This window comes from Notolepis coatsorum (assembly GCF_963971535.1).
Source record: "Notolepis coatsorum genome assembly, chromosome: 10".
NCBI classification, from domain to species: Eukaryota; Metazoa; Chordata; class Actinopteri; order Aulopiformes; family Paralepididae; genus Notolepis; species Notolepis coatsorum.
The window spans coordinates 34648142-34673124 of record NC_140174.1 but is presented as its reverse complement, the minus strand read 5'-3'; the positions used below and the strand labels follow the sequence as shown (position 1 = coordinate 34673124).

The following is a 24983-nucleotide window of genomic DNA, read 5'->3' as shown; positions in this document are numbered from 1 at the left end:
TTCAAATATTAATATACACGATGTCTCAATACCGATGGTAGGCGAACTTGGCCTTACTCCCACACGTGGCGTCGCGGGGAGGCTTTACGTCTGTGACTCTATTGGAGGGTAAGAAACTGGACTGAAAAGGAAGTCCTACTTTAGTAGCGCAGTATATATACGCACTATGAACAAATAGTCCCATTAGTGGTGCGGTAGCCAGATTCCTACGCGGAACTAGGACTTGTTCGTACATGTTGAGCGGTACGTTTGAACTGGGTCTGGGGGGTATGGCAGCCTGGCACCAAGGTCTCGACCAATAGTAGAATGGAGACTATTATGGGATGTTCAGTAGGCTAGAATGGATATTCAATGCATATTGTACAAGGAATATACAAGGGATATCAGGGAATATTAGAGAATATACAAATACAATTAAATATATATATATAAATAAATATATATATTCGGTTTAATCTGGCCCTTCACAACACCTGCCATTACCCTATTCCGAGTCCGAGTCACTCCACTCTGGCAGTCAAAGAGCTGACATACAAAAAAAACATTAAACATAAATGACACATTTATTTTGTGACACTAGCCAAACAAATGCAAATGCATCAATATGTTATGCCAAATGATTAAGGCCTATTACAAATGTATTTAAAAATAAATAACTGTATTTATCAATTAACAAGTCCGAGTCCTTGTCTGCACCTTCCGAGTCCGAATGCAGTCAATGCTCAAGTCCAAGTCGAGTCACAAGTCCTGAAAATCAGTCCATGATTGGTTACAAGTAGGGATGTCCGATATTATCGGCCGACCGATATTATCGGCCGATATCGGCAGTAAAATGTGATATCGGAAAATATCGGTATCGGATTTTTTTTTTTTTTTTTTTTTTTTTACATTTATTTAACCTTTATTTACCCAGGCAAGCAAGTAAGAACCAATTCTTATTTTATTAATTGTCAAAAGTATGCATGTTGGTTTAATTCAACAACAAGAGATATGTAATGTTAATTTTTACTTTTTTAATTATCATATTTTGCACAGATAATGCTTACATTTAGAAAGCCTTTTGAATGCATCCAGTGAAATTATTAATTACCTGAAATTATTCCGTTTTTTTGGGGGGAAACCCTGCATATATCGGTATCGGTTGATATCGGTATCGGTATCGGTATCGAAATTAAGAGTTGGACAATATCGGAATATCGGTATCGGTAAAAAAGCCAATATCGAGCATCCCTAGTTACAAGCAATGCCAAAGTCACTGTTGATTTAGCTAATGCCTCATTTCACTGCGCCTGTTAACGGGCAGAAACCACCATTCAGTTAAACAACAATTGGATACCATCTCGATTATTTAGGCAACGATTCAATGCATCATACAACCTTACATTTTCACCAAGGTTCAATTTAATTTCGTTAGATTCATTTTTCATACTTGTATATATATTTTTTTTGATCTACTTTTTTCTCCCATTTTCTATTTTTCTCCCATCCCAATTTCATATCATCCAATTCTACCCTCCCCTGTCTCGAACGCTGTTAGGCCATGCCTCCCACAAGCCGGCTGCAATGTGGACGAAGCCTTACATCACGAGTCCCCTCCGGTACTCGAGGAAGCAGCCGTCGCATCTTTTCACCTGCACAGCGCGATCTCTCAGCGGCGGGGGTCTGCGTGGGAGGGACACGCCGCCCCCGTCGCTTCCTGATTCTGCTGCGCAGGCGCACCAACCGACCTGTAGGAGTCGCTGTCCACAACGTCCGATCCCCACCCATCAGCTTTCCCACCCCTAACACTGCCAATTGTGTTAGTATGAACGACCAGCCAAGCTGATAGCAATGCGGAGAGCTGGGCTCGAACCCAGCGTGTCCTGCATTGGTGGCGAGCGCCTTGCCCACTACACCACCTAGTCGCTCATACTTGTATATATCAAATTATATTAATAATTGTATATGTGCACTATACAGGATTGAGTATTTTATTTATTTGTTACAGCTCACCAGGACTCACTGAGGCAATGTTGTGGCATTGTGGTCCACATCATCATGTAGATATTGTATCAGGATCGCTCCGTTGATTCCCACCTCCTAGTGATTCTTCAGTTGGTGGTTCTATATCTTTTTTTTTTTTTTTTTTTTTTTCTTTTTCCCCCTCCATTTTCCTCCGATTTTCTCCCATCCCAATGTTAGTCGTATGCCAATTCCCAGTCCCTTCCTGATCGCTGCGCACTTACCCCCCACAGTCAGATCATCTGGGAGAGTGGAGGCTACCACGTGCTTCCTCCGACACACGTCCAGCCAATCACCGCTTCTTTTTCACCTGGCAGCGCGGATTCTCATTGAGAGGGCGTAGCGTGTGGGAGGACCACACTATCCCCCTCACGTCCAATCCGCGCTTAGCAGGCGCCCCGACCGAACTGTAGGAGTCGCTGTTTACAACGACCGGGACCCACCCCGCCAGCTTCTCCCACCCTCTGATACAGCCAATTGTATCAGTGCAGACGGCCAGCCAAGCTGGTGACAACCCCGGAGCTGTGAGCTGGATTCGAACAGGCGAATCGAGCTCACAGCTCCGGGGCTGGTGACGAACGCAATCTCCGCTCGGCCACCTAACCGCCTGGTTCTATATCTTTTCTAATCCCACTCCTCATCTCTTGCCTTGCAGATTTCATGAACGTGTATTTCCACATCAGGTCGAGCCAGCTGGACCGCTCCATCAAAGGCCTGAAGGATCACTTCCGTAAAAACAGCGCCTCCTCCGGGATCCTCTACTCGCCCGCCGTCCAAACCAAACGCAAGGACACGCCGACCAAGAAGGCCCCCAAGAGACCAGGTCAGACAGGGCCCTGAGGATGGGGGGAAGGGGTTGGGGGCCACGCACACACACCATCTCACTTGCTCTTCATTTCTGATCTCACTTTGAAATGGAATCACACTCATGTAAACATGAAAGTCCTCTTTCATACAAAAGATTAGCCAAACAAATCAGAATGATTATCATGACTAGGGATGCACCGATGTGAACATCTTGACCAATACGATAACCGATATTAACATTTCTGTCATGGCCGATGATATTACTGATATTACCGATGTATAAATAAAACAAATTTCTATGATAATCGAATTTTGTACATACTATTTTTGTACATACTGAAACAAGCCCACAATCCTGTGCTGCGTCATTGTTACATGCAAGTAACGTTACCCAAAGAAATAAAACACACACACACAACACACAACACACAACACACAACACACACACACAACGGCAGCCAGCCAGACAGAGAAATAATCAATAATGGCCCAGTTTATGTCATCGGACCGATGCAAACAATAAAAACAAAAAAAAATAATAAAAAAAAAACACCATCACCAGCTGCTGATATGTGTTAGCAATATATATTTGCCCAGGTTTGCTCATCGGCTGATACAATATGGTCACTGATATATGGTGCTTCCCTAATTATGATGTTTATGAATATGACATTGACATGATGATAGCAGCAGCACACACACACACACACAGCTCTATCTAACCTCTCCTTGATTAGTCTTGACTGGATTCGAGGGGGCCCACTCTTGCTCATTATTCAATCTCAAGAATCACAGAGTCCATGCTCCTCTGTAAGTGTCACGTCCTCTCTGTAATCACACCGGTCGCTGAAGCATAATTATCCACTACCCCTCTCGTCTGTTGGTTGTGATTGACACTGCCTTCATGACTCTTGACTAACCTTTCACCCTTTCCTCTTCCATAATGCGTGTGTTATGACGACAGTCTACATCCCAGGTAACGAGAGAACACTTTGTGTTAGTGTCTGTGCCTCGTGCCATTGCTTGCTGCTGTCGACCAGACGCAACGTTTTTCTAGCAAATAACAAATTGTGTTTTCCTGGACGTGGATTATTTTTTTCTGGGTGTTTTGAGAAGTAGATCTATACCAGTGGATAATTGAGTGTAGATTTAGAAGTAGTATGGAAGGTTCAGTTTAGGCACAGCCGATAATAAAGCTGTTGTCGTGATTCGTCTCGCAGAGTCGATGTGTTGTGTTGTGAGTGCACTGTGGCAAATGTGGCTTATTACTTTATATCGCTTTTCTTGGGTACATTTTCAGCTACTGCATATTGTGTAGGTTTTGCGCTCGTTAACGCACTTATTGTCTTCTTGCTTTTCTGGGCACAAATATGTTCAAACTGTCTTGAATTGGATTGGGCTCGTTTTGTACACGATGCTGCCTGAATTTAGAAATAAGTAAATCAACATGAACTCACAGCACGGTTTTGCTTATTGCTTGTGCTAAAAAGCCAAAATAACACAGATGACTGCTATGCTAATGCCGTTGTGTAATTCAGTCTTGTGTTAAAATAATGTTTAGTTTCTTTCCCCCTGACATAACTAGATAGCACAAGACAGTGTAGTGTGAGGGTAGTTTCCAAGTGGGTCACCTCATTGACCATTATCACACGTTAAGGAATCCCAACCTGAGTGCGACATGAGAGCAAAACGGCCACCGTGTGAATATGATCAATAGCCATAACAGTATGTGAACTGCATTGTGGGCCCTATGTTGGCTATTATTTCTGACTCACTGTCTTTTGTGCTAAATGCACCACATGTTCACTAACACTAACACCACTAACGATGTCAATATGTTATATTTGTTAAAGTTGTGCTCACTGAGGCTTCTTGTATACATTTTTGCACATTTAAACCATTTTATAGCCATTTAACACGTTGTTTGAATGCGTATAATAATAATAACAATAATAATAATAATGCTGCATATGACTGTTGTGTTAATTGTGATGGCTGTTTTGTGTCTTTATAATTGACCTAACCTGTTTATTTTCTTGTTACCTCGTTGGGTGTTGTGAGTTTCAGTGCACGCACGCACACACACACACCCTTGTCTGTTTTGATGACATAGCTACGCTGTAGTTGCTCTTGTTTCCTATAGCTGTTCTGTTGTCTTTAGTCGTGGTGCTACTGTAGGCTGTGGTTCCTATGGGCTCCCTCACACCCCACACACACACATACACACACACAAACACACACACACAAACACACACACACACGCACACACACACACACACACACACACACACACACACACACACACACACACACACACACACACACACACACACACACACACACACACACCCCCTCTCCTGGCTGTTCTGGTGGTGGAGGGATGTGGTGTTGGTGTTTCATCACTCACTTCCTAGCTCTTCCCTCCTCTTCTTCGTCTTCTTCCTCCTCCTCTTTTCTTCTTGGCTCTCTGGACCCTCCTGCCCTCCCTGCTGGACTGTGTCTGTCTGTGTGTATGGGGACCAGGGACCATTCGCAAGGCTCAGAACCTTCTGAAACAGTACTCACAGCATGGTCTGGATGGGAAAAAGGGGGGTTCTAACCTCACTCCTATGGAAGGTAACTCACCTTGGACCTCTTCCCGGTATCACCCCCCCTGCTACCAGTGCGCTGGCGGTGCCTCTTGTATTGTGCTCCCGGGTGAACGTTGTTCCGTTACGGAGCAACTGATACACAGGAACCTCTTCAGAGTCCCAGCAGCTGAGGAAACCCTGCAGCTGCTCCATTAAGGAATGAGAATTGATTAGCAATGGGTAAAAGCTTCAATATTATGTGCTTTTGTTTTGTTTAGTTTTCTCTGAATCCTATCTCAAGCCCCCCCCCCCCCCTTCTCTTTTCTTGATCCTCCGATCGCAAATGCCGCTTCCCCGCTTTGTCCGAGGGAAACCCCGGTTGTGATTGGAGGATCAAGAAAAGAGGGCGGGGCTTGAGATAGGTCCATTCTAGAACTGTGCGGCTTTCAAACGAGCGGCAGTGGCCATTCGTTACATCATCATCATCATTACGACTTCTCTAAATTCCATGTGATATATTATACTGGTCCTGAAAGGGTTAATATTAGTTATATGAATTATTATGAATTATATTAATATAATAATTATTAATCTGAAGATTATCGGTTGATTATTCGAATGATCGGTTTTATAATACGTTTTTTTCTATCACCTGAAAATGGCAAATAGCTATTTTCTACGAGGCAGTGGGTCTTATCAACATGCTTTTCATAAGCCCCTGTAGAGCAGCTGCAGTGTGTCCAAAGCTGTCTGGCTTTCAAACCTTTATTGTAAAGCTGGTTTCCTGTGACGTGCTAACAACACACACTGACTAACCGTTAGATACCAGTCACATGCACAACCCACCTCCTGGGCGCTCTCTGCCCTGTGCCCCCTACCCATACTACCCTGCACCCTAGTGGGTGTCCCTCCGCTTCCCCTGCTGGGCGCTTGGTGGTTGGTTTAAGTTTCTTGGCTAAGTCCCAGGTTTAGCCCTATAGGCCCGGCCATAACCCCTGGTGGTGTGACTGCGAGGCCTAATTCCCTGACCCCCACCCCACCCATCAGGTTACGATCATGACCTGCGGGTCAAACTCCACTCTGATGCCCTGACTGACAAGCATGGGGCCACAGCAGGTGAGTGAAGGGAACTTGAGGAAAAGGAACAATAGACATTTGACCCGAGACTGAGAATTTAAGAGCAAACCTTAACTCAGCAGCACACATCCATTCATTTGGGTTTGGAAAAGAGATAATAAAGATATATATATATATATAATTATATATATACGATTTTCAATGTCGATGACACATGTTGTATGTTAATTGACCCATCTCAAACCCACGCCCTCTTTTCTTGATCCTCCAATCATGACTGTTACTTCGAAGCAGCGGTAACTTGTGATTGGAGGATCGAGAAAAGAGGGTGTAGGTTTGAGATGGGTCAATTGTGACTAAGGGTGGGTATTTATTTCAAAGGGCCTTTTTGGGTGGTTAAAAGAAAACAAAACTGGGACATCATGGCACCAGTACTGATAGTGGAATCAGATACTGGGCCAGTGCAGTAACGGTATCAGTAAAGTAAAGCAAAGCAAAGCGACCTCGATTTCTGTTTCTTTTAGACATGGGAAATGGGATTTCATCTGTCGAATTCTTTTGTCCAGCCAATCACAACTAATGGTCTATATTATTCAGTACAAGTAATGGATTGGAACTTGATGTGGGATGATTCTTAAGGTTTTGTACTCTGAATCTTTTTAATGGCAGTGAAAAGGTGGTATTGATGCATCCTTACAAATAAAATAAAAAAGAAACACTGGTGGTTACTGTAGGCCCTGTGACATGATTGGGATGTTTCCTACAGCATGAATCCAAAATGATTGGGATTTATCCTACAGCATGAATCCAAAATAAACACCCCTGTCATCTAGAAGAGCATAAACATACTTCGATTGACTGGTTTATAGCAGTATAACATATACCGTAGTCCTAAATGAAAATGAAATTATATTCTAATAATATAATTAGAGATGAATGCAGTCATGCACAGGGACATCTTTAAATCAGGAGCTTATGAAATATCAAATCATATTTGCGAATATTATTGGGATTCCAGAGAGGTGCTTATCATTCTCCAAAAATTATTATTGACTATTTTCAGTATAAAGAAAAAGAAAAGGAAAATGTAAAAACCAACTAATTTAGTAAATTAGTATTAGTTTTAAATTGTTATAGCTCTTAGTCAACAAAGACCCTAACGGTGCCCAATTAGCTGACTTGATGGTAAGAGGGGTCAGCCCTAATTGACCTATCTCAAACACAGCTCTTAACACTTTCCGTGCCAGCAATGTGGTGCCCCGGAACCCTGTTGTGTGCTACCACCCACTTCAATGATAGAGCTCTCATATTTGCGAACACATAAACTATATCTTAAATTATGGCTATGTGTCTAATATGGCCGTCGCTTATCAATGACTTGTTTGCAGTTTAATCGGTTCATTTCCGTTTTATACCATTTTGAAAAACTCGTTTTTTGAAAGTTTCAGGAAAATATAAAGATTCTGCGATAATGGCCCTTTAGTGGAATACACTGGAATACACAAAAAACGTTGTCATTTTTCGGCCTATTTATGAATAGTTTTCAAATAAACGCTAGATTATCGATAGTATATGTGTACTTATGCACGCTATAGAAGCAGGCTGAAAAATCGATTATCCATTTCCTGATCAGCACACACACACACACACACACATAGGACCCACGTTGATATATCTGTGAAAAAAGCTCTGATTATCCAAAGACTGGTCAAATAGATTCCTTACCTCAGATCAGATGTTCTCCAAAAATATTATTCCAATTCCTGATCGCCATTCCAAATATCGATCGTGTTTATTGATCCAACGCTGGGTACTGGAAACACACATTATCCGCTGTTCTGGTGGTCGGCAATGACTTCGATTGTCTTGGGTTACTTGTCTGACAAGTAAAATGTGGAAGCAGGATTTTTTTTCTCCATGCGTTTCATTCAATCCAATCCAAAGGGGTGCAGTACCATCCGGAGAGACGATAGGGGGCGGCATTTTCCCAATGGAGCTCAGAGAGAGTTCCAGTGGTAACGTGAGGCTAGATTGATGAAATATGAATGGAAATCGCTAATAAAAAAAAAACGAGATCTCTCGTCGTTGGCACTGAACGGTTGGCATGAACTAACGAGAAATCTCGTCGTTGGCACTCAAAGTGTTAAGAGGGTGTAGTTTGAGATGCATCAGTACCACAACACCAGAGCCTGTGATTTATCTAGAGGGGCCTTTGACCAGAGCTGTCCCTCTCATTAGATCTTTACCACATGTGCCTCTCAGGAAAGGACGATGTCCTGGACATCGAGATCGACTCCTACATCCACTGTATCAGTGCCTTCGTCAAGCTGGCCCAGAGCGAGTACGCCCTGCTGACGGAGATCATCCCCGAGCACCACCAGAAGAAGACCTTCGACTCCCTCATTCAGGTCAGGAATCCAATTACAAGTAGGGCTGGGTGTCATTTGAACATTTTCGATAGTGCGCCAATATTCATACCTGGGATTCAATAGGAAAAATAAAAAAATGTTCGATACCTTACTTTGCTGAGGTATGTGCGTCGCGTCTGCTCTGTGAGCCAATCGGAGGCTTTGTTAAATTTTAAATTCTAAATGAGAATAACTACTTGGGTATCGAAATTTGATATTGAATGACACACTATATATTATTGTATATACACTATATATTATAGTATATACAGTGCTGGTCATAACTGCTATAACTAATCTTAGCTAATAATGCTTTAAAATTTGTAAAACTTTTAATTTAATTATAATTTGGTATCTTATCTAGTAACGCAGGCTTTTTACTGAAGGATAATTGGGCCACCCCACTCTGGGTCTCTACCCAGACCCAACACTATTATCGACAACCTCACTGCCAACAAATCACTCAGCAGGACCCAACACTATTATCTACAACCTCACTGCCAACAAAATGCTGCCTCAACTAATCTGCAATCAATCATAATCTTCTGACACGTAACGCCCTTTGTGCGTTCTTTGTGCATTCTACATCTCAGCCACTCTACCTCACCATCCAGGCTGGGCGATATGACCAAAATATCACATCACAATATTTTTCATAGGTTTGACGGGACAACAGTATTTGATGGTATTTCGTTTTCCAGTAGAAATTACAACGTGATATGACATATTGTTGTCATGATGCTGTTTCATTCAAAATGGTGGATTTGCTTTTACTCTTTTACTGCTGCAAGAAACACATTTGTAATCCCTCCCCTCGGTTGATTTGATTGGTCCGTCGCCAAGAAGGTGACATTGATGTTGGTGCGCTCGCTCCGCAGCTAAAGTTGAAACAAAAAAACTAAAAACGCGTCTCTACGAAAATACGTCACTTCAAAAAGGCAAGGCACGTAGTTTGGAGGAGACGCATGCCTGTCGCAACACAACTATTGAAACCAATAGAAAAAAGGAGTCCAATGTGATCACAGCCTAAAAATATACAGGACATATATTTATAGTAAAAATCTATACCTTGGCAAAGATCCATGATGGTATATACCTTCAGATTCAATATACCACCCAGCCCTACACACAACTATTACCATTTAGCTGTAGATAAAGTGTAGTAAAGCTCAGCTTCATCCCTTCCTCGTGTGTCTCCTCCTCTTCATCGTTGCTGTCCACAGGAGGCCCTGGACAACCTGATGCTGGAGGGGGACAACATCGTGTCGGCCGCTCGCAGGGCCATCATGCGCCACGACTACTCTGACGTCCTCAGCATCTTCCCCATCCTGCGACACCTGAAGATGACCAAGCCCGAGTTTGACTCCACCCTCCAGGTCCAAGTCTTGTTACATACGCAGACATACAAGTGTGTGTATTGCACCATGTATTGACATGTCGACGCCGCGGTCGTCTTGCTCTCAGCAGCACAATGAGAGCAAAGTAGCCGCTGTGTCAATATGGTCAATGGAGCAATGGATTTGTGTAATAGGTTTTTATCTATTGTGTCTAATGTTTTAAGCATGGGTCATTTTGTCCTGTTTTGGTGATTGCTGGAGCATGACAACCTGATTCTGTGCAGAGGGATAGTGAAGTTATTACATTAGCTGCATGATCCTCTCAACGAGCAAGAGGACAAGCGTTGTCTAATGAATACATATAACAAAGATAAACTGCGCCTTTTCGCTGATGACATAGCTGTGTGGTGCGTTATCGTTTTGTTTACAGGGCACAGCGGCTAGCACCAAGAACAAACTGCCCACCCTCATCACCGCTATGGAAACCATAGGAGCCAAGGCTCTGGAGGAGTTTGCAGACAGCATCAAGGCAAGAATCACCACCTCCTCCTCCATCTTCATCCCTTAGCTTCAGATAAAATTCACACCTTTTTATCACATCTATTCACCCCGCCATTTCAAATCACATCAACGTTTATTTGTTACATACTTCGTCACACAAGTACATTGTGCAGTGAAATGCGTGTGGCAGACTCCATAAGTGTGAAATGAAGCTAGTATACACTAGGAAATACTGTATATATTAGGGCTGACCCCTATTAGTCGATTAGTCGACTAATCGGTCGAAAGGAGCCGTAGTCGACTGGCCAACCTCTTAGTCGAATATAAAAATAATAATTATAATAATTATAATAATTATTATTATAATTTTTTTTTTATCATTCTTTCCAAAAGAAAAGAGGCCTAGAAGCGTGGCTAACGCTAATGGCACACATACCAGAAGCTAACGGCCTACGAAAACAGGCACAGAGGCACTGAAAGAGGATTTCACCCATCTAATGAACACACTAGACTAGACAAATATCAAGATGTATCCATCAGTGGACCAATTGCATGCTTTTGCAGAGGACAAGAAGCCTTCAGTCGACTCCTTCAGACATTAAGCACCCCCCACAGCCCAAATCGAATGATAAAAAAATAAATAAATTTTTTTATATTATACTTGTTTTTTTTTATTATTATTTCTTTTGGTCGACCAATAGTCGACTAACGGCAAATTTTGGCCAATCATAGTCGACCATCCAAATCCTTAGTCGGGGACAGCCCTAGTATATATACAGGCAAAATGGCCAATACCGATATTTGGAGAGCAGGGTGGCCGATGGCCCATATAATGCCGATTAGGGCTGTACCATTTTTTTGACTGAAATGTAGCTAGCTAGTATACACTAGGAAATATATATACAGGCAAAATATATACAAGAGTGGATGGGCTGTCAATATAATCATAGATAGGTTGTACTGTGCAGTTGGCTTGGATGGAACCAGACAGTATGTGCCAAGGATTGGATATGTGTATTCATATGTATATTCAGAGTATTCACAGTATATCGAAGAATATTGAATATTTTATGATGGTAATATATAATAATAATTATATAAGACTATAAAATTGTACACGAATATAGGACATAAGAATATGAATATGTATATAATGCTATTGATATATACGTATATATATATTCACAGAAAATTCCCAATATAAGTATAACATGTATTTTCAGTGCATGTTCCTGTCGCAGGAAAAACAACAACTTCCGTCTCCTGTTAATGAATCCTCTCTTGTGTTTTATCGTAGAACGATCCCGATAAGGAGTACAACATGCCCAAGGACGGAACGGTACACGAACTGACCAGCAATGTAAGCATTTCTACCCATGTGTACTTAGGTTTCTCTTACGTAACATGTCACTCAACATCCCCCTTGGAGACCTTTGGCAACCGGTGATAAAGTGAAGTTCTTCTGTCTCTCTCCCTCCTCCAGGCCATCCTGTTCCTACAGCAGCTGCTGGACTTCCAGGAGACGGCAGGAGCCATGCTGGCCTCTCAAGGTAAAGCCATGATCTGCAGCATGGCCACGGTTGGCTCTCCTTCCTTTACCACCTCCCATATATATCCTGCTGCTTCCACATATATATCCTGCTGCTTCCACATATATATCCTGCTGCTTCCACATATATATGCTGCTGCTACCACATATATATCCTGCTGCTACCACATATATATCCTGCTGCTACCACATATATATCCTGCTGCTTCCACATATATATCCTGCTGCTACCACATATATATCCTGCTGCTACCACATATATATCCTGCTGCTTCCACATATATATCCTGCTGCTTCCACATATATATCCTGCTGCTTCCACATATATATATCCTGCTGCTACCACATATATATCCTGCTGCTACCACATATATATCCTGCTGCTACCACATATATATCCTGCTGCTTCCACATATATATCCTGCTGCTACCACATATATATCCTGCTGCTTCCACATATATATATCCTGCTGCTACCACATATATATCCTGCTGCTACCACATATATATCCTGCTGCTACCACATATATATCCTGCTGCTTCCACATATATATCCTGCTGCTACCACATATATATCCTGCTGCTACCACATATATATGCTGCTGCTACCACATATATATCCTGCTGCTACCACATATATATCCTGCTGCTACCACATATATATCCTGCTGCTACCACATATATATCCTGCTGCTTCCACATATATATCCTGCTGCTTCCACATATATATCCTGCTGCTTCCACATATATATATCCTGCTGCTACCACATATATATCCTGCTGCTACCACATATATATCCTGCTGCTACCACATATATATCCTGCTGCTTCCACATATATATCCTGCTGCTACCACATATATATCCTGCTGCTACCACATACATATCCTGCTGCTTCCACATATATATCCTGCTGCTTCCACATATATATCCTGCTGCTACCACATATATATCCTGCTGCTTCCACATATATATCCTGCTGCTACCACATATATATCCTGCTGCTTCCACATATATATCCTGCTGCTACCACATATATATCCTGCTGCTACCACATATATATATATCTTGCTGCTACGATACATTTCCTGCTCCTCCGGCTACCACAAGCTCATCATTTCTTTTACCAGAAAGATGTATATTTATGAATCTTACCTCACTCCTAACCCTGAGCTACAATAAATGTGGGGTTTCCCCTCTCTTTTCTTTGTGGTGATCATCAGCTTTTGAAGATGTAGTGATTTTTGATTTTGTGTTGTTGGTTGAGAAGCGAGGACCCACAGACTTTCTGTTAGCCACTCATCACACTAATCATAATATACATGATCACACTAATCATAATATACATGATTACACTAATTATAATATACATTATCACACTAATAATATACATTATCACACTAATCATAATATACATTATGACACTAATCATACTATACATGATCACACTAATAATATACATTATCACACTAAGCATAATATACCTTATCGCACTAATCATAATATACCTTATCACACTAATCATAATATACCTTATCACACTAATCATAATATACCTTATCACACTAATCATAATATACCTTATCACACTAATCATAATATACCTTATCACACTAATCATAATACACCTTATCACACTAATGGAGATCTGAGAAGGTTTCGATGGCCAATACCAATATTTGGAGAGCAGGGCAGCTGATGGCCGATATAATGCAGATTAGGGCTGTACCACTTTTTGGACTTCATCAGATTCATCAGTAAAATGATCATTGAATAATTTTCCATTTTAAAACGAATAATTGGAATAGTGATTTTGACATTGATTATCAGCCCTAATGCCAATATAATGATAATATTTGTATTATCAAATAATGTATTTGATAAAAAAAAATCAACTGTAAGAAAAAATACATTTGACACAAGGGGGAGCGCTCACATTTGTTGTTTAATATCATGCAGATGATATTAAAATGCCAGGTATCTACCTGATTAAGCAGCCAACACCAGTTCATGTGGTGATGAGGGGGGGGGGGGGGGGGGGGCATGTTAATTGTCTATTGTTGAAGACCATGTTCATCTGTCTCTCCTACACCCTCCCATGTGTGTGTACCATGTTCATCTGTCTCTCCTACACCCTCCCACGTGTGTGTACTGTGTAGCACTACACCTCTTACTCATCCTGTAGGTTCTGTCCCATCAGCATTTCTCTAGATCACCCTCACTTTCTCTCTCTCTTTCTGTGACTTCATTTAATGTGCTGCTGACTCTTCACCACCGTTGCTTGCTTCACCTTTTCCTCCACATACACAGCTTCAAACAGCCTCTCTGTGCCTCTAGAGGGAGCCCCCCCTGACACTCACTCACACTGCATATAGGGACTGTGTTGAGGGTGGATTCCAGCAAGAATAATATTTTTTTTGTTCATTTATATTTATTGAAATTCTGTAAATTACATTTGACTATAATGTGCCACGTTTTCTTTCTGTTGCATTTTGGGTTATGAGTTGTGAAAGTAGAAAAAATTGAATACAGATATTCGCACACACAAGTATCCCTCAAATGGTTTTGCTGTTTTCCGCTCTGTACTCCAGCACATTGGATGGAATGACGACTAGCTTGTAATTTTAAGGGGTTTTCGAGTTTCCCATTCATAGATTTATTTGTGGCAGCCCACCACAATATCAGACACACCCAGCGCAAATAGATTTCCCCGTAACTGTCACAATAACATATTAACAAAGCTTCTTGTGGTTGTGGGGTATATTTAGTATTTCCCACTGCTGACTACAGCCCGTATTTACCGTACTGGCCAATCTGCTTATCAATTCCTAACTATGGCATATTTTAGTCACAGCTCCCCTCGCAAATAATACCAATTAAAAGAATACAAAAATTAATGTAGTACATTAAAAAATATCCATGTTCACTGAGATTTGATTGGCTAACCCCAATGTACCACCAAGCACTCTCGCTGATTTGCAGTCATGCTATACCAGTGAAATATCAAGCTATCAAATATCAAACCAGAACAGGGGCTCCTCATCGCTCTGCTCACTGCCACCTGGCTTTGCACCTCTCACTTCCCCACATTACATTGAATCTCCCCCCTTGCTGTCTGGCTGTCGACTGTTTGCTACTGGGCTTTTCTTCTGCACTAACATGTCTTTTCTAACCTTTTGCACCTTTGCCTCTCTCTCTCTCTCTTTTCTTTTCTCTTCTGCCTTGCCTTCTGCCCCCGTAGTATTGGGGGACACTTACAATATACCTTTAGACCCCCGAGGTAAGCAAAAAGATCATTTTAGGGCCACATGACTTTTTTTTGGACGAGATTCATTTGAATGTGTTTCTATATATATATATATATATATATATATACCGGTATATATATTCAGTTTAAATTTGACAACATAAACATTATTAACTCTAAAGGGACCACAGTGGATTACCGTTTAGTTGTCGCTGCTGGCAAACACTGCGAGAGAGAGAGAGAGAGAGAGAGAGAGGAGAGAGAGAGAGAGAGAGAGAGAGAGAGAGAGAGAGAGAGAGAGAGAGAGAGGAGAGAGAGAGAGAGGAGAGAGAGAGAGGATCGAGAGAGAGAGAGAGAGAGAGAGAGAGAGAGAGAGAGAGAGAGAGAGAGAGAGAGAGAGAGAGAGAGAGAGGAGAGAGAGAGAGAGAGAGAGAGAGAGAGAGAGAGAGAGAGAGAGAGAGAGAGAGAGAGAGAGAGAGAGAGAGAGAGAGAGAGATTTATAGATATTTTACAAGTCCCACTCGAACCGTCTGTACTGGCTGTGAATTCTGATTTGACACTGAAATCATCATCAACCTTTATTTATTCTCGAAATTACAATTGAGGTCACCCTCATTTTCAATGTAGACTTTACAGACATTTCAATGCAATGAAACTACTTCTGCACGCTGCCATGGTAACTTGAGCAGAGTCCTGCTGAATTTACATCTAGCTTCTTCTAATTGGACGATTTGGTACCATCTGGGTGGGCAAATTCTAGATGTGATTTTATTATTCCTATACATCCATAGATTATGTTCTGATATGACATTTTGGTTTTGTAGCTTATTAGTGGTTATCACCTCCTGAAGGTATGGAGCGCTTTTGTTAAATAACTGAGTTTTTGCAAAATAAGTCTCCTGCCATATTTTGCTCCCCTTCATAGATTCGCTTGTAGGTCAGGGTTGTCTGTGTACGAGAGACATGAACATGATAGCGTTTTTATGCGCCTGAGTCTCCCGAACACGAAGAGACACCCCCAGAGTCGATCTGACCTTCCTACGCTGAGCTATGGTAACTTTTGCGCACCTACCACCACCGATGAATGCCACACTGTTGCGGTTTTTCTGAGATATAATGCGGTAGGTGCGCATAATACCATAGCTCAGCGTTGGAAGCTCTGATCGACTTGGGGGTTGTCTCTACGCGTTCGGGAGACTCCGGCGCACAATAACCTGATTACGATCATGTCTCTACCTCAACCACGGCCCGAGCCGTGAGCGAATTACGCGAAGGGGAGCAGAATATAGCAGGGGACTTTTTTGGCTCAACCTGAAAAGTTGAAACCGGTCAAACATTTTACATAATAGATATCACCACAATACTTTCCCAGTTCATTACTTACATTGAGACAATTCTTTTCTGTATAAAAGGTTTTTGGAAATGTTATGTTTAAATATGCAAATGATGCATTGTCTACAGAAATATATATATACATTTGCATATATTTCCAGAACATTGGTCCACAGATTGGATAAAGCCAGTAATTAATTTCTAAGGACTAACAGCTTTCTAGCTTCAAACAGTATTCCAATAAACCCAATTTTCCTCTGAGGACAGTTTTTTTTCACTCCCAAAACGATGTAGTGCACCTTTAAGTCCTAAATCAGATAGAGCTCATGTCAACGATGTCTTTTTCATTCTCCAGAGACCAGCTCGTCTGCAAGCAGCTACAGCTCAGAGTTCAGCAAAAGGCTCCTCAGCACATACATATGTAAGTGTATCAGGAATTGATGTTATGTTACTGATGACCAAGCCACCAAGGAATATGTTTTCCCCCTACTCAACTGTTTTAGCAGTAGTGTTTTTCTTCTTCATTTTTTTTAACCCATGTGCTCCTTATTCTTGTTTACTTACCTAACTTACATTTAGGTACTTGCTGATACCAAGTACCAATATGAGTACTTAATAATACCATTACAGTTCTAACAATGACTTTGAAAACATGTTTTATTTTGATCCGATGTTCCTCACTTTCTGATTCTAACCAATTAAATATACATGGCACTGTTGCTGACATTTTAAGTTGAAATAATATAAATATAATAACATTTTTAACATAAAATCTTGTGTTTTCCTGAACAAACATGGCACAGAGTAGTAGTATCGCAATAGTTTCACATGCGCACAGTATCGAGCGCACAGTATATGAGCACAGTATCGGACCCGATAATGGTATCGGTATTGGGACATCCCTAGTAATGATGGTCACACACACACACACACATAAGGTACCATTTCTCTTACATATACCCCTATGAAACGTCCAAGGTATTTGATGCACTTTGGGTACCTTGAGGAATAATTAAACCCTTGCACTGAAGAATCATATAACTGTTTTTTTTATTATTTGGTCAGCCTGTGTTTTTGTCAGTTGTAAAGTGAATCCAAATCAAGAGAATAGTCAACCTCTATCTTTAGATAATGAAGTTGTGAAAAAACATAAAACAGAGTTATATGGTTCTTCGTCTGAGGTGCTCATATCTGATGGTTGAACTGGTCATATCTGTTTACATCCTGGTCATATCTGTTTACATCCTGGTCATATCTGTTTACATCCAGGCAAGGTGTTGGGGAACCTGCAGCTTAACCTCCTCAGTAAATCTAAGGTTTATGAGGATTCGGCTCTGAGCGCCATCTTCCTGCACAACAACTACAACTACATCCTCAAGTCTTTGGAAAAGTAGGTGTTGTTGTTCTCCCTCCTCTTTCCATATGTAATGATGTAATGATGATTGACATAATAATGGACAGCACGCAGATTATCGCAAAATAATCCCAGGCGAGGTGATTCAAGAACCCTGACAGGAAGCTAATTTTGCTATAATGACTGGTGTCGCACTATTCCTCTTATAACACAGCGCTCCGCAGCCACAGAATAGTCCAGTGGAACTGTATTTGACAGGTAGAAATGACAAATAAGCATGATGGGTAGCTTCCTGGGTAACTGCTTGAACTGTGTACTGTTACGAACTCGAGTGCATCTAGGGCATCTAGCGTGCGTGCGTGCGTTTTTGAAGGCTAGTCATCCAGCTCTAGCCCTAACATTGAAATGAGTAAAAGGAGGGAAAGAAGACGGAACAGAATTCATTTATTTACATTTGACTGGCAGGTAGTCAAATATGATCATTTATTTTCATTTGAAAGAAATTAGAATATTGAATTTGGAGGGCGGTCAGGTGGCGTAGCGGAGATTGCGTTCGTCACCAACGCCGGAGACGCTGGATTCGCCTGTTCGAATCCAGCTCCCGGCGTTGTCACCAGCTTGGCTGGCCGTTCACACTAATACAATTGGCAGTATTAGAGGGTGGGAAAGCTGGTGGGGTGGGTCTGGGTCGTTGTAAACAGCGACTCCTACAGTTCGGTCGGGGCGCCTGCTCAGCGCGGATAGGATCTAAGTGGGATAGTGTGATCCTTCCACACGTTACACCCTCTCAGTGAGAGTCTGCGCTGCCAGGTGAAAAGAAGCGGTTGATTGGCTAGACGTGTGTCGGAGGAAGCACGTGATAGCCTCCACTCTCCCAGACCGACTGTGGGGGGTAAGTGCGCAGCGACCAGGAAGGGGATTGGGAATTGGCATAACGACTAACATTGGGATGGGAGAAAATCGGAGGAAAAAGGAGGGGGAAAAAGATAAAAAAAAATAAAAAATAAAATATTGAATTTGGTTCCGACAGCCAGCAGACGTTCACCGTAACCTCTCCACCCTGCGGTTGTTGTCCACAGGTCTGACCTGATCCAGCTGGTGACGGTGACCGATAAGAAAGCGGAGACTTCCTACCGGGAGCTGATCCAAACGCAGATCCAGAGTTACCAGCGCAGGTGAACAGATGCACATGACCGGTGGAACTGAGTAAACACCGTTGTTGTGTAGAAAATAGAATCTGCGGCGCAGCTGGGTAGTGTAGAGGTCTAAGCCCTCGCTTACCACCGCAGAGACTCGGGTCCGTTCCAGTCAGCCGCACCTCTGGCTTGGTCAGTCGTCCCTACAAACACAATTGACAGTGTTCAGCAGGGGGAGATGAACCTCAGCACGTGTTCAGCAGGGAGGGGGTCTGGGGAGATGAACCTCAGCACGTGTTCAGCAGGGAGGGGGTCTGGGGAGATGAACCTCAGCACGTGTTCAGCAGGGAGGGGGTCTGGGGAGATGAACCTCAGCACGTGTTCAGCAGGGAGGGGGTCTGGGGAGATGAACCTCAGCACGCGTTACGCTCTCCAAGTGAAACTCCTCACTATCGGGTGAAAAGAAGCGGCTGGTGACTCCACATGTGTCAGAGGAGGCACGTGGTAGTCTACACACCCTCCCCAGATCGTCAGTAGGGCAGCGCAGCGACCAGAATGGAATTTGCATAACGCCAAAATTGGGGGATAGGAGGAAAAGATAAAGGCAAAAAAAATTAATTAAAAATGTAATCTGTACATGGCAGCGCTTTTCAAAAATAAGACTTGTGACCGTTTCAGAAGGCATTGTGATCTGACGCCTCTTGTTTGTTGTTTAGCTGGCTGAAGGTCACAGAGCACTTAACGGACAGAAACATGCCCGTCTTGCAGCCCGGCAACAAGGTCAGACATGACATATGAAGCATGTGTAAATTACTCTTAACTCCTTTGTGTGAATTCATCTAATCTGCCCTTCAATGGCTGCCCTTCATATGAAAGGAACACGCCAACAGTATGGGAAATGCAGTTGCCATCTTCTCCAGAATCAGACAAGAAGATAGATACCAATTTCCGGTTGCAAGCTAGCCTAGCACAAATGAATGGAAGCGGTTTTAAGCTAGGTTAGCTTGCAGCCGGATAGCCTTCTACTGAACGCACAGCGAGGAAATTGGCATCTCACTTCTTGTCTGACTCTGGAGAGGACGGTAAGCGCATTTCCCATAATGTTGATGTGTTTCCTTTAAGTTCCCTATAAAATCCTCTTCTCTTGTCTCTCCAGCTGAAAGACAAGGAGCGGCAAGTGATCAAAGAAAAATTCAAGGTAAGGTCAAAATAATTTAAGAAATGTCTCAGTATATCAAAATCATTTAAGAAATGTCTTGGTATATCAAAATCATTTAAGAAATGTCTCAATATATCAAAATCATTTAAGAAATGTCTCTCAATATATCAAAATCATTTAAGAAATGTCTCTCAGTATATCAAAATCATTTAAGAAATGTCTCAATAAATCAAAATTATTTAAGAAATGTCTTGGTATATGAAAATCATTTAAGAAATGTCTCAATAATCAAAATCATTTAAGAAACGTCTCAATATATCAAGATAATTTAAGAAATGTCTCAATATATCAAAATCATTCCAGGTTATAAACAACCACTAGATTCTAAACATGAAAACGCATTCTCGGCCACTGGACTAATCTACTGTATTTGTGAATACAACAAAGCACATTTTGTGATAATATTTAGCTGGGCCACTACATTTTTATAAATGTTTGTCCATCATGCAGTTGAATCACTTGCAAATGTGTTGTATGCCACTAGTATCATTGTTAACCCTTTCACAACCACACTACAGAAGGTTAACCTTTCACTACCACACTACAGACGGTTAACGGTGGTAGTGAAAGGGTTAACCTTCTGTAGTGTGGTTGTGAAAGGGTTAACCCGCTTTGTTGTGTGGCAGTGAAAGGGTTTATTAACCTTCTGTATTATCACAGTGAAAGGGTTACCCCTTTGGTAGTGTGGTAGTGAAAGGGTTAATCGGGCACGTCTTACAAAGAGGCAATTATTAGTATTCTAGCGCAGACATCTTGGTCGCAAACAGTGGGTGATTGTGATCCAATAGCAGGTGATTATCATGACAGTCGTGGGCCAATGAGCTGTGGCCCTGCACCATATTGTTTGGCAAAGACATCATGGCAACACTATGAATACCACTGTATGTCGTGTTATACATGTTTGTTTATGTTTATGTTTATTTAACACTTTGGACGCCGGAGCGATATGCGTGATGTGTTGTTAAAAGGCAGACACTCTAAAGTATAGGAATACGTTGGTGGTGTTTGCAGGGCTATAACTATATTCTATATTATAGCTATGGATACAATACTATGGCCCATTTGACATCACCTATTTATCGTTCAATATTAGAAAAATAAATAACTTTTTCATCCACACATTCCCGTTTTATACCGTCGTGAATATGACTATAGTTTTAGAATTATCCTGCCTAATCCGTCCTAAACACCGTCGATGTGTAAGTGAATGGGTGAATGTGAGGAACAAAATGGTCAAGCACTTTGGATAAAAGCTGTTATATAAAATGCACTGTTTATAATTTTGAACTCGTTCTCCTCGCTGACCACCAGGGCTTCAACGACGGCCTGGAGGAGCTGTGTAAGATCCAGAAGGTGTGGGCCATACCGGACAAGGAGCAGCGCGACTTCATCCGCCAGGCCCAGAGGAGAGTGGTGTCAGAGGCCTACAGGGCCTTCCTGCACAGGTGAACCTGACACCAACACACCTGACACCAACACACCTGACTCCAACACACCTGACACCAACACACCTGACTCCAACACACCTGACACCAACACACCTGACTCCAACACACTTGACTCCAACACACCTGACACCAACACACCTGACTCCAACACACCTGACACCAACACACCTGACACCAACACACCGGACACCAACACACCTGACTCCAACACACCTGACACCAACACACCTGACACCAACACACCTGACTCCAACACACCTGAGTCCAACACACCTGACACCAACACACCTGACACCAACACACCTGACACCAACACACCTGACTCCAACACACCTGACACCAACACACCTGACACCAACACACCTGACACCAACACACCTGACACCAACACACCTGACTCCAACACAGACACCTCTGTCCTGATACTCTGTCGTGTTGACCGGGACGCGTGACTCAAAGCATGAAGAAGCTTCTCGGTCCTTGCTCCACAATGGTGGAACAAACGTTTGCCACCAGTCGGGCCAGCAAAACTACTACTATTGGATACTCTTTTACTATTATGCACTTTGCTACTAATTAATCTACTATTTGTGAATTTGTGATTTATGAACATTGTTACTCAGCTGATAGAGTTGTGCCCTTCCTGATGACTTGTCATACAGAACTTGTAAGTCGCTTTGGATAAAAGTGTCAGCTAAATTACTAAATGTAAATGTACTATGCCTATCCTACTACCTACTATGCTAATATATCTATACTAGTATGCACTCAAGAGTGTATCACTCAAGTTCGACACTGTTTGACGAACAATCTTACTTACCCTTAGCTGCCAGATTTGTACCCTTCCTGCTGACTTGTACAGAACTTGTAAGTCGCTTTGGATAAAAGCGTCAGCTAAATTACCAAATGTGCTAAATGTAAATGTAACTCACCGACGTGGTCTGTGTCTCGAGACGCATCTGCGTTCCACCAGGTGTCACGTCGCCGAGAGGACCTCTAGCGACCTGCAGACGCTATTTCTTCAACATCCCTCCAGTCGGGCCTACAGTACTACAGTTGAACATAGTTGAGGAAATAGTCTCTGCTGCTCGCTAGTGGTCTGCTCTTCTCTCTGGGTCGATGTCACCAGGAGCGATTTCTCGGGGGGCTGAGCTCTCAAGGCGCGGGACGTGTCTGAGTTAGATGTCCAGATTATCACACGTCCTCCTCTCGACAATCGAGTGCTCCTCTTCAAGTGTCAGTGGTGTCTTGCTGACATACCTTGACTTTACCCCCCTGTTTCCTTTTGCTTTTCTCTTGTGTGAACTCCATCTGCAGATGTGCCAACATCTCTTTCACCAAGAACCCGGAGAAGTATCACAAGTATCGGCCGGAGCAGGTGGAGGAGATGATCGAACGGCTGTTCGACACCTCAGCTTGAGCTGCACACCCTCCCTTAACCATGTACCTCTCCCTCACCCCCCTGACCCAACCCCTCACGCACCCCACCCCTCATCCAACCCTCCCTTCATGTACCTCGCCCAATCCAAAGCCATCTCACCCCCAATAGACAACCCTGCATCTTCGGTCCCTGTAGCAAATGATGATAATGTAATAAATGTCAAAATGTGATAAAATGTCTCTCTGAATGGGTAAGAAAATGCAGTAGATTGGCCCAGTGATGTAATAATTGCCAGTTTATGTGATCATTTGTTATTATATGAAAAAAGTTATTACAATATGTTAGCTGGCAATGTACTGTATTACATTATTATCAGGTTTTATCACTTCTTTTGACCCATTCACAGAGACGTTTTATTACATTTTGACAAGATATTACCTTATCACTTGCTACAGTCCATAACATGCCCCCCCCAGCCTGTCCACTTACACAACCGTTGTCCACATTGTTGTCTGACAAATGTTCATTTTGTACAAAGAAATTAAGATAATGTATTTATAACTGATTTACCCGTTGTTCCAACTAAGCGTAAGAAAGCGTCTCCAAACGAATAAAAAGGAACTCTGTGATTTACCCCCTGGGGACAGTGATTTATTTGCTTCATTACAACCAATGTAGTTGGTTACACAAGAGCAACACGGCACAGAACAGAGCAATTGTTCAGCAGTGAGAATAAATCTAATAGAGGGAGACAGATAATAGAATTTCCAGCTCCAATCTTGTCGGCGCGGTGCCATTTCACAAAGGGGAAGATTGTGTGCTTGAATTAGACTAGATGTGATAATATCTGTTTTTTCACGGGAACATTTTTCTTTGAATAAATAATGTGGGAGGGTTTGTTTTGTCTTCGGTACCCCCCCTTAGGGGAGAACAAGAGGTTAATAGGATGTTACACAGCGTCCCGGCGTGATGACAACCCTTGGAACGTGTGCTAGAGATCATCCGTGGGTTGTTTGAAAAGGGAGGTTATGGAGAGCAGCTTGACGGGGGTCTCGTCCACAAGAGACGCACCATGACCAGTGATTACTGTGACGCAGATGATACGTGCTGATTGCAAATCTTCAGTGAGATATATACGAGAGAGCGTGCTGTATGAAGACGCCTGTGCATTTGTGCATTATAATAACACCCTCCAAAACAGTACATGGCCCCCCGTTTGGCCTGGATTACTTAATTACCTTGAGGGAGGCATCATTTAGTTTATGAAAAAGCATCATGGTAGTTTGATGGCGTTTTTACCATGGTACCGGACATTGTATGAATGATTTCACCTGGTAAAAGTCATGTATTCTCCATGGTACAGATGGTATACGGGATGGTTGGCCTACATGGCATCCTTTTTTGTCACGATGATGGTAGTGACCAAAAGAATGACCTACTTATGGGTGTTATTGTCAGGGGAAATGTTATATAATTTAGTTAGTTCAGACCTATTTATTACTTACCGATGATGATGAAGAGTCCTTTCTTAGCACAATCCATGCTGCTCCTCATACTAGCCCCGGCTAGCTAGCCCAAACCAATGCAAAGTCAATGGGGACAAGCTCTTGTCTTGGC

General features: G+C 42.3%; 1 protein-coding gene across 5 annotated transcripts in view; it reads left to right on the top strand.

The window, feature by feature from the left end:
* The window catches only part of exoc7 (exocyst complex component 7), a 54275-nt gene extending 30276 nt beyond the window's left edge, over positions 1-23999 (top strand). The window contains exons 6-21 of one of the 5 annotated variants that reach the window (XM_084323855.1): positions 2657-2824; positions 3773-3784; positions 5332-5424; positions 6426-6494; positions 8718-8863; positions 10087-10239; positions 10631-10729; positions 11999-12061; positions 12185-12251; positions 17184-17249; positions 18098-18218; positions 19262-19357; positions 20035-20098; positions 20475-20516; positions 21849-21982; positions 23303-23999. In XM_084323855.1, the coding sequence (XP_084179981.1) occupies positions 2657-2824; positions 3773-3784; positions 5332-5424; positions 6426-6494; positions 8718-8863; positions 10087-10239; positions 10631-10729; positions 11999-12061; positions 12185-12251; positions 17184-17249; positions 18098-18218; positions 19262-19357; positions 20035-20098; positions 20475-20516; positions 21849-21982; positions 23303-23405 (1496 nt within the window). In that variant the 3' untranslated portion in view covers positions 23406-23999. Of the gene's footprint in view, positions 1-2656; positions 2825-3772; positions 3785-5331; positions 5506-6425; positions 6495-8717; positions 8864-10086; positions 10240-10630; positions 10730-11998; positions 12062-12184; positions 12252-17183; positions 17250-18097; positions 18219-19261; positions 19358-20034; positions 20099-20474; positions 20517-21848; positions 21983-23302 lie in introns of all 5 variants that reach the window. The other 4 variants (XM_084323854.1, XM_084323851.1, XM_084323852.1 and 1 more) reach the window with 4 other exon arrangements.
* The last annotated feature ends 984 nt before the right edge of the window (positions 24000-24983 follow it).